Below are 10,578 nucleotides of genomic sequence, written 5' to 3' on the forward strand. Positions count from 1 at the left end.
CGCCCCTTATTTAAACTTTTTAAATGATTTTTATTTTTATATATTTTTTAAAATTTTTATTTATTTGAGAGAGAGAGAGAGAGATAGGGCATGAGCAGGGAGAAGGAGCAGAGTCAGAGGGAGAAGCAGGTTCCCCACTGAGCAGGGAGCCCGATGCGGGGCTCAATCTTGGGACCCCGGGGATCATGATCTGAGCAGAAGGGAGATGGTTAACTGACTGAGCCACCCAGGCGCCCCTGTTTTATTTAATTTTGAATCAAACAGATATTCTGTTCTCTGTTTTTAAAACTTGAAGGACATTCTAGAAAAGGCCCAGTCCTCTTGACCATCCCATCCCCAAATCCTGGCCCCTCTCGGGCTGCCAGCGAACGGTTTCACGGCAGCCCCTCCTGGCCCGGGCGCTGTCTGCACAGCCATCGCCCGCCCTTAGCGCGGCCAGCCCGTAGGCAGCTGGCCGATCGCGGGGTGTGGAAGCCCAGGGCCAGGGCTGACGGGCTTTCCTGTGCCCGCCTGCCGAATCCCGCTAGGAGCCTGAACGAACTTCGAGTGTTGCTGCTGGAGGCCAATCGCCACTCCCCGGGGCCCGAGAGGGACCTGAGCCGCGAGGTCCACAAGGCCGAGTGGAGGATCAAGGAGCAGAAGCTCAAGGACGACATCCGGGGCCTGCGAGAGAAGCTGACCGGGCTGGTGCGTGGGCAAGCGGGAGCCTGGGGACAGGGGCGTGCCGCGGTGGGCGGAGGCTGGCGCTGTCCTGGAGCCACCCCGGGGACAGCCAAGTCACAGGGAGGGTTCTAGAGGCTGTAGCATCACAGACAGGGTCAGCGACGTAGCTGGTGGAAGGGCCACGGGCGACCCCTTTGCAGACCTCGTGGCTGGCCGCATGGCAGTCTGGTGACACGGTGCGGGGGAAGGCTTCCGAAGACCCCCAGCTGTCCCGAGCTAGGGTGGGCTCCTGCGGGGTGCTGAGCTCCCCATTGGGGGAAGTAATCAGCCAGAAACCAGCTCCTAACTCAGGATTTTGCCATGGGGGTTCACACATCTGTCTCAGGAAGGAGATGGGACCTACCAGAGCTCTTTCTAACCCCAAGCTGCTGGGAGCTAGGACGACTCCATCAAGAGCAGGAACGTGCCTGAGCTGAGTCCCCAGACGCGGGCCTTGGAGTAGGTGGGCCACTCTGGGAACACAGGACAGAATTGTCCCCAGTTGTCCCCGCTGTGGCCAGCTATGGGGCCCTGTCAGTCCCAGGGTTGGACAGGACAGGTTCTGGGAAGACAGGCCGGCTGCCGTGGGATGTGGCTCCAAAGCCCCCAGCGCCCTCCCGCTCAGCTGCACGGGTTCAGCCATTGGAGGAGACGGAGGAGGGGAGGCCTCTCGGGCAGGGCAGCGGGACAGGACCTGCCCGAAGCTGGGGGACCCACGGAGTCAAGGGCCAGGGCTCACTCAGACTGCACACCCTTCCAGTCCTGGCAGGCCTAGCCCACAGGCAGGACTCCAGGGCCCTTGGCTCTGCATCCAGGCATAACTCAGGAGAAGCCAAGGCCCTGGGGCCCGTGGGGACTTCAAAGTTTTGATTCCCTGAGGCTTTCCCAGAGCCTCGTGGAGGGGGTGAATTCCTGTTCTGGCTCATCTCCGTGGGGCACAGGCTGGTCGAGTTTCTCTGGGGACCTCGCCCAGGGCAGCCTCTCCCATGTCCCCCTGCGCTGTCCCCAGTGCCACAGGAGAACTAGGGAAGGGCTCGGTGGTTAGAAAGTCTCCGCGGTGAGGGAGGTTTGAGGGGAGGATCAGAGCGGAGCAGAAGGCTCTGGAGGCACCCGGCCCAGGGGCGGCGTGATACAGTGTGATACAGGTTTGTGCAGGAGCCAGGAGGCCCGGCGGGCGCGTCCTCTCCTAGCACACGCATGCACGCGTGCAGACGAGCGCACCCAGGCTCACACGCGGGCTCTCCGTCCCCGCTGCTGCGTGCAGGACAAAGAGAAGTCCCTGGTGGACCAGCGGCGCTACTCTCTCATTGACCCGGCCTCGGCGCCCGAGCTGCAGCGGCTGCAGCGCCAGCTCATGAGCACGGAGGACGCGCTGCGGGACGCCCTGGACCAGGCTCAGCAGGTGGAGAAGCTCATGGAGGCCATGAGGAGCTGCCCCGACAAGTCCCAGGTGAGCCCCGGGCCGGGCCTGGGCGGACCGGGCGGCGCGCTCTGTCATCGGAAGCATGGCCCTGTCCTGGGAACCCTGGTCTGTGAGCGGGGAGACTGTCCTCCAGGAGTCCCCACTCGGGGGAATACTCAGCTTGATCCTGGGGAGCTCAGACTAAGCTGGGATGTGGCCCTGCCCTGAGACCCCCAACCCATGCCGCTTTCTGAAGAGCCGCTGGTGGCCTCTAGTGGTCGCACCAGGAACTGCCGCCTGGTGACCTTCACTCAGCCCGTGCCCGGGACTCTTTGCAGGCCATCAGCAATTCCAGTTCTGCAAATGGCATCCACCAGCAAGACAAGGGCCACAAACAAGAGGTAAGGGACGCCCTGCCCCCCCAAGGGGACCCCTTGCCACACCCACGGCCCTCCCACACGGGCTGACTTTCCAGGAGGAAAAATACCTGAGAAGCCACCCCAATTACAAAGGCGCCCGGTGCCAGAGTCTCCCAGGTAGGGCGGCCACTCTCCATCCAGCCGTCATCCGCTCCTGTCAGCTTGTTTCGATTTTTCCAAACACTGACATAGTAAAAGTTCCGCGTGCCTACTGGGAAACTTCTAGGGGGAAAAAAAAAAAAACAAAATAGAACGTACTCTTAGAGATGACCTAGGTTGACAACTTTTAGATGATCTCTTTGTGGGACTTTCCTCTGTGTGCGTGTGTACGTGTACAGAATTCTTATTATTTGCTGATCCCTTATTTGCAAACCGACCTACTTCATGAAATTTGTGACCCCAAAATCAGCACTCACGGCCCTTTTAGGTCATTCTCGGGCGTGCGCAGACTGGAGAGAAATTCGCGTCCCCCACTGCGCACAGTCCCGGCAGAGGCTGCACAGGGCGATGGCGATGCCCACCGCCAGTTCCAGCTCTGAGTCAATAACCGTCCTTTCCACGCTCGGTCTGGTGCCGTGTTTCTCCCATTTTCGTGCTTTTTCTTGTTGATCTTGCTGTTCAGAATGACCCTGGGGGCTCCCGGCTGGCTCAGAGCGTATGACTCATGATCTCAGCTTTGTGAGTTCAAGCCCCAGGTTGGGTGTCACTGGGGTCTCGATCCCAGGACCCCAGCACCACGACCTGAGCCAAAGTCAGACACTTACGACTGAGCCACCCAGGTGCCCTGTTATTTATTTTTTGTGTAAGTAGTCCCCACGCCCAGTGTAGAGCCCCAGGCAGGGCTTGAACTCACGACCCTGAGACCAAGACCTGAGCTGAGATCAAGAATCGGGTGTTCAGGGTGCCCGGGAGGCTCAGTGAACGTGCAGGGGCGAGGCTGAGCAGGGGAAGGAACTCTCCTCTTTTCATTTTGGGGCCGTGGAGCCCCCACCCCCACCCCCCCGCCACTGTGTCCTCCGGAGATGGAAGAACCTGGGCCTGTGGGGGAGGGGCGGAGAGCCAGATAGGACACCTGCTGATCAGGCCCTTGCTCTCTCCAGGAGAAGCACTGACCCCGAGGGACACCGTGGAGCCGCCCGGTCCACACCACAGCCCCTGCAGCCTGCCCCGGTGGCGCCTCCTCCAGGCAGGGGCCAGGACTGTCACTTTGGAGACAAGAACAGTGTTTGTAACAATGACGTGCCCACTGCCTCGGACAATCCCCCATCCCCGACCCCCCCCTGCGGGACCAGGAGGCTTCCTCAAGCACGACCTCCCACAGAGAGCGGTACAGTCCCGGCCTGGCCCCCGGGACCTTCGGCCTGGACAGCCTGGATGCCCCAGCAGTTTCTGGAATTTGGGGGAGGCTGAGGTGATCTGGCCAGGCCCCCCACGCCCCCCCACCAAGAAGGAGCCGCCCTGAGCACCATCTTGGCACCCGGGGCGCGTCCCTCCCCTCCCTTTCTCCCCCTTCTCCCGGGTTCCCCTGACACCCCAGAGAGCCATTGTCCCGGGAAAGGGTCAGAGGAGGCCCCACTAGGCACCAAGGAGGGCAGTCCGGTCCTCGGGAGCCAGGTGGGGACCCCCTTTTCTGCAGCCCCCAGGCTTCTTGTCCCCACAAACAGTGGTACAAGCCCCCTTCAGCCCCTCCGCCCAGCTCAGCCCAAGTTCAAGGTGTTGTGGGGACAAGGTCCTCCCCACCCCCAACACCAGCGCATACACGTAGCTCCAAGCCGCTGGCCCAGCGGTCAGCACAAGGCCAGGAGCCACAGTATTAGGGAAGTTCGGAAGCCCCTCTCCTCCTCCCCCCTCACGGACCGGGCTGGGCGCTGGGGCAGCGGGGCCGCTGGAGAGCCCAGACCCGGGGACTGGCCCGCCACGTGGTGTCCCGGTGGACTAGCGGTTCCAGAACTGGGCCTCTCCCGCGCAGACAGGCTCACGCAGGCTCCGACCCTGGCCTGCGCCCCGGGGGGTCTCGCACGCATGCGCAGCCGTGCCGTGTGGACAGGGGCATTTGCGGTCGGAAGATGCGCGCGCTGCGGTCCTGGGGTCGAACCCCCGGCCCGGCAGGGCTGTGCCCGGACACACCGCCCCACACGATTCTGCAGCCGCACTGTGTGCGTGTACACCCGGGTGCACGTGGCTGAGTGTTCAGGGACGTGCGTGCCGGGCACAGTCGTCGGAGGGCTCGCCTGCCAACAGCCCCCTTGCTTACCGGGCACCTGCTTCGAGCTCTGGAAGCCCCGTGCCCGCAGCCAAGGAAAGAGCCCAAGAGCTGTTGGAGAGAAGAAAGATCTAACCGCCTCTCCCCGATGCCCAGCGAGCCCGTCTGGGTTACTCCAGGCCTGTGGGTGGTGGGAAAAGCCAGTAGAACAACCTCTAGAGCTGGAGGGCGCACAGGTTACTGCCTTTGCCTCAGTGTCCCCACGGAGGCCTTCCTCCGCCTCCCCCAGCTCAGGGAGTGTTTTCACTCTGGGGCCCCTCTCCCAGGAGCTCAAAGGGGGAAGCCTGATGGCCCATCCAGGCGTTCCTGCCGCGCACCAGGACGGGTATGCAGTCTGTGCCCTGAGAGCAACCCAGGGCCCCCCCCCCCATTCTTGCCCAAATGCAGCCCATCCTTGGGGCGGGGGGCGGTTAGCCAGATCGTGCCGTTGGCCCGCCACCTCCCCGTTGGCTTCTGGTAGCTCTCGCATGCGGTTTTATTAACAACAGTCTAGAAGCGACGCTTTAGTGGCCTAACCCAGAGTTAACTACTCTTTCCAGCAAAATCCGGCAGCTCACCCCGCCTACAGAAGGCGCTGATTAGTCTACTAACAGCCAAAGGCCCACACCAGGAGGGGCTGAGCGCCCAGGGCACCTGGCAGGTGGCAAGAAGCCCTTTGCCTGTGAAGGCCTCCCCCTGCCCAGTGTGGGTTCAGCCTGTGCTCCGTCCCCAAGCCCTCCCCAACCCTTGTCCTCCCCGAAGTGGAATTGTTGAAGTGTGGCGAGTCCGTGCTCGAGACAATAAAGCTTGTGACTGATGTCCAGGACCCTTGTCTGCTTTTCTCTGCGTGCCCGCTGGGGCGTGCCAGGAGTGGGGGTCAGTCCTGTCCTGCTCGTTGCCGGCTAATTCTTACTCAGTTGTGAAGGGCTGATGAGGGCTTCACAGGGCCTGGCTTGAAGAGACCCAGGAGACCAGGACCGGAGCCCGTCCAAGGAGCAGGAACCCAGCAGGGACCGTCCGAGGACCAGAGACAGCAGGCAGAGGCAGCCAGGCCGGGCAAGGCTGCCAGAAGAGGGCTGGGGGTTTGGACTTGACTCTGTTAGAAGGAGGAGGGGCCCACAAGAAGGAAATGAAACCTCTCCCTGATGTGCAGAATAACCAAAACGAGTTCAGTGCGTTCTGCGAGAGCACTTGGAACCTCAGGGAGGGACTTGATCTCCTGCAGCCAGCTCTCTCGAGATCAAATGAACGGTAAGGGTTTGCAAGCTCTGGGGTCATCTTACAGGCTTTGCACTTGACATTGCTGTCCTGGGAGACCATCAAGGCTCTCGGGGTTAACAGCTGAATGCATCTGGAAGCTTCGTGCTGGCTCCCAGGTACTGGGTCAGCAGTGAAGGACGAAGCGGTGAGGCCCGTGCGTGGGTGAAGGGTTTAGGGAAGGGGGGCCGTGGGCACAGGTGGGCTAAGGGAGCCCACAGGGACTCTGGGAGCCACTGTTCCCCCCAAGGAGCAGAGCAAAGGCGCTGTGCTTGGGACTGGAGCTGTGCGGAGGACCCCACTCCAGGCGGAAGGGATCAGGAGACGAGGACCCCGGCTCTCTCCTGCCCTCCTCCAGCTGGCTCTCCCCGAGGCTGAACCCAACCTGGAGCCCAGGCCGGCAGCCCCTGGGCACAACCAGCCCGGACGGAGGGGCAGCAGAATGGGGCTGCGGTGGGAATAAATGGCAAGCCTCTGCCTTTGGCTCAGGGCTTGATCTCAGGGTCCTGGGATTGAGCCCCGCATTGGGCTCTCTGCTCAGCGGGGAGCCTGCTTCCCCCCTCTCTCTCTGCCTGCCTCTCTGCCTACTTGTGACCTCTCTCTCTCTGTGTCAAATAAATAAATAAACTCTTTACCAAAAAAAAAAGAGAAAGAGAGACGGTTCTGGTCTCTGGGCTTCCGCTGCCTCGAACACACAGGCTCTGTCCTTCCCAGTATCTTGAAATTCAAAGAGCGTCTGCAAACAAGATTCTTTCCTCCGGGGGCTGATCGACCACCACTGTGATTTCTGGTTTATTTTCGTTGTCCCTGAGGTCCCGGTCCCCGATGGATAAGGTGGTGACCGAGGGCACTAAATGCATCGCCCTGACCCCGGGGTGGGGGAAGCGTTTCTTTGACCCGTGTAGCCTGCAGTGGAAACCGTACGCTGTGGTCAGAAAAGAGCGAAGCCCCCACCCCACTCCCAGCTTCCAAGCCAGCAGTCGGCGTGGCCCTGTGTGTTCGTCGTTGGGAGGATGAAGGAGTTGGGTGCAGAGAGGAAGGAAGAAGGGAGAGACAGACTCTGGCACAGGGAGAGTGACAGTGGATCTCAATGTGACCCCAGGAGAAGTCCTTAGGTTCAAGTCTCCGTTGGCCCTTTCTTCCCTCTCCTGGCCGAGACGGGGAGCCTCCCTTTCTCCATCCTCAGGCCGCCCCCTTGGTGGGCCCCCCGACAGTCCAATGTAGGGGTCAGCAGACGGCTCCCACGGACCTGAACGAGACCCCCCCGATGTCACCCGGGGTGGGGACCGAGCCGGAGAGGCATGTGTCAACACCCAAGACTTCAGTGGGTGTCACTGAATTGGTGTTATGTAAAAGGCTCTTTAAAAATATAATCCCTTTGGGGCGCCTGCGTGGCTCCGTCCTTAGGCGTCTGCCTTCTGCTTGGGTGCTGATCCCAGGGTGCCGGGATCGAGCCCCACGTCGGGCTCTCTGCTCAGCGGGGAGCCGGCTTCTCCGTCTCCCACTCCCCCTGCTTGTGCTCCCTCTCTCTCTCTCTCTGTCAAATAAATAAATAAAATACAATCCCTTTTAATGTTTTGGGTGTTTGGAATATTTTATCATAAGTTTTTGTTTTTCTTTGCTGGTGAGGAGTAATTTACATGGGGTAAAATGCCCAGATGTTCGGTGTCCCGATGGATGCATTGTTTATGTGGGTGTACGCCATTGTCATCACCGCTCGGGTCAAAATACAGGATATTCCCAAATCCAGGCAGGCTGTGCTGGGCCCCTTCCCAGCCCCGGCTCACCCCCCCACACACACACCCAAGAAAGCACCCAGGTTTCTACCTTTGTCATCACTGATGAGCTTTCTCATCCACTTTCTGGGCTCTGGAAGGGTGTTTTTGGCTCTCAGGAACACTTGTGAATTTCACTCCTTCTTGTGCCTTGCAATATCCTGGGTTTTTTTGTTTTGTTTTGTTTTGTGAAGTCCATTCTTATTGCTAGCTAAATCTGCCATTGCAACAACGTACCACAATGTACTTATCCACTCTGCTCTTTTTAAAAAATATTTATTTCTTATTACTATTTTTTAAATGGAGATACACTGGGTACATTTCAGGAGTCCCTCTTCGTGAGTTGTTTGCCTACATCAGGAAATGATCTCCAGGATACGTTTAGTTTTTTTATTTATTGATTTTTATTTATTTATTTATTTTTTAGATTTTATTTATTCATTTGACAGAGAGATCACAAGTAGGCAGAGGCAGGCAGAGACAGAGAGAGGAGGGGAAGCAGGCTCCCTGCTAAGCAGAGAGCCCGCTGCAGGGCTCGATCCCAGGACCCTGAGATCATGACCTGAGCCAAAGGTAGAGGCTTAACCCACTGAGCCACCCAGATGCCCCTGATTTACGTTATGAGTGGAAGTCTGTGCCTTCTGACCCTCTTCACACATTTCACCGACCTTCCCCAAACCCCTCTGTCTCTGGCAACCACCCAACTGTTCTCTGCACCTATGAGGGTTTTCTTAAAAGTTAAAAAAAAATTTTTTTTTTAATTAAAAAAATCTTTAGGGGCACCTGGGTGGCTCCGTGGGTTAAAGCCTCTGCCTTCGGCTCAGGTCACGATCCCAGGGTCCTGGGATGGAGTCCCGCATCGGGCTCTCTGCTCAGCGGGGAGCCTGCTTTCTCCTCTCTCTCTGCCTGCTGCTCTGCCTCCTTGTGATCTCTGTCTGTCAAATAAATAAAATCTTTTAAGAAAATAAAAAAATCTTTACAAAGTGTATTCTGCATGTACGTGAGATCATACAGCATTTGCCTGGACCCCGTCTTCTCTGGATGCACAGGTGGGTGAGGAATGTATGCTCTACCCATGACGACCCGTGAAGAATCATTGCTGGTAAAAGGGGACAGACGGACAACCGGACGCCAGGCTCTGGGAGATCTGTCCCCTTTGACTGACCCCCCGTGTCCCTGCCTCAGGCCTCGGGGAGCTGCACGGAGGGTTGGGGGCTGTGGGTCGGCGCAACGGCAGCCCCGCAGGAGGCTGAGCGGAGCCCCACAGCGAGGGTCCCACTGCGGACGAGGCCCCCAGCCACGGTCTCCAGCTGGGAATCCAGACAGGACCAAACCAGTGCACAAAGAGAGAGCTCTCCTTCCGTCGGTCTGCACTTTCCAGACCAGGGGGTCAGGAGAGACAGAGGGATACACTCACCAGCATAGAACCTGTTGGGAGAGTCCAGGCACAGGAGCAGACCTCTGAAGGAGGTTAAAGTGTCTGCCTCCTGGCTTCGGCTCAAGTCATGATCTCGGGGCCATGAGTTCAAGTCCCACCTCGGGAGGGGACGTCTGCTCAAGATTCTCCCTCTGCCCTCCCTATACCTCTCTCTTTCTCTCTGAATAAATAAATAAATAAAATAGAAAAGTTCAAGGAAAACACTTAAATCAGTAGTTAAAAACATTTAAAGGGGCGCCTGGGTGGCTCAGTGGATTAAGCCGCTGCCTTCGGCTCAGGTCATGATCCCAGGGTCCTGGGATCGAGCCCCGCATCAGCTCCCTGCTGAGCAGAGAGCCTGCTTCCTCCTCTCTCTCTGCCTGCCTCTCTGCCTGCTTGTGATCTCTCTCTCTCTGTCAAATAAATAAATAAAATCTTAAAAAATATATGTATATATATTTTTAAAAACAAAACAAAAAAAATGTAAAAGAAAAAGAATAAGACCCACAAGGGAGCTTACATTGGCCAAATCACCCCCCAAGTCACCCCTGGCATAGCACTCAGTGAATGTTTGCTCAATAAACAAGTGACAAAAAGAAGAAGAAGAAAGGCAGACACATGTCTAATTGGGTTCCGAAAGAAAACAGAATTGTGGAGAGGCATGATTTATCTTATTTTTTTTTTTTAGTAGTCTTGACACCAAGTGTGGGGCTTGAACACGTGACCCCGAGATCAGTAGTCATCTGCTCCTCCCCCCACGGCGCCAGCCAGGTGCCTGGCAGGAGGCATTATCCAAAGAAACGGCTGAGAAATTTCCAGAATCGATGAAAAAGATAAGCACGTGAGATACCAAGTCTCCCGAGCATGATAAATGAAGAGAAATCTGCCCGAGACCGAGAGCCAGGCAGGACTCCCAGGATATGATCCCGACTTCATTTCTCCCAGTTTGTCACGGAACCTCTTCAACCCTCCACGAAAGCTGGGGCACCCCCCACCCCCACCAAGGGGCTCTCACGGGTAAGAGAGTTCCAAGGTCACTTTGATTACAAACACAATCTCGAGTCAGAACTTAAAATGTGGGGCCCCCACCTACGGTGTCCCCCAACTTCGAGGACAGCAGAAGTTCTCCCTGGGGTCAGGTCTTCTTCTTCTTCTTTTTTAAGATTTTATTTATTCATTTGAGAGAGAAAGTGAGACAGAGAGAGAGAGCACACAAGTAAAGAGAGGGGCAGAGGGAGAGAGAGAGAAGCGAGCTCTTCGCAGAGCAGGGAGTCTGACGCCAGGCTCCACCCCAGGACCCTGAGATCATGACCTGAGCCGAGAGCAGGTGCCACCTGGGCACCCCGCCCCCTTTATATTCCTGA

General features: G+C 57.7%; 1 protein-coding gene across 4 annotated transcripts in view; it reads left to right on the plus strand.

Moving 5' to 3' along the window:
• CLIP2 (CAP-Gly domain containing linker protein 2) overlaps positions 1-5,589 on the plus strand; it is a 65,187-nt gene extending 59,598 nt beyond the window's left edge. For all 4 annotated transcript variants that reach the window (XM_059414714.1, XM_059414712.1, XM_059414715.1 and 1 more), the window contains 4 exons: positions 528-687; positions 1,967-2,152; positions 2,443-2,505; positions 3,624-5,589. In XM_059414714.1, the coding sequence (XP_059270697.1) occupies positions 528-687; positions 1,967-2,152; positions 2,443-2,505; positions 3,624-3,635 (421 nt within the window). In that variant the 3' untranslated portion in view covers positions 3,636-5,589. The remainder of the gene's footprint in view (positions 1-527; positions 688-1,966; positions 2,153-2,442; positions 2,506-3,623) is intronic.
• The last annotated feature ends 4,989 nt before the right edge of the window (positions 5,590-10,578 follow it).

The sequence above is a fragment of the Mustela nigripes genome, chromosome 11 (assembly GCF_022355385.1).
Source record: "Mustela nigripes isolate SB6536 chromosome 11, MUSNIG.SB6536, whole genome shotgun sequence".
Classification (NCBI taxonomy): Eukaryota; Metazoa; Chordata; class Mammalia; order Carnivora; family Mustelidae; genus Mustela; species Mustela nigripes.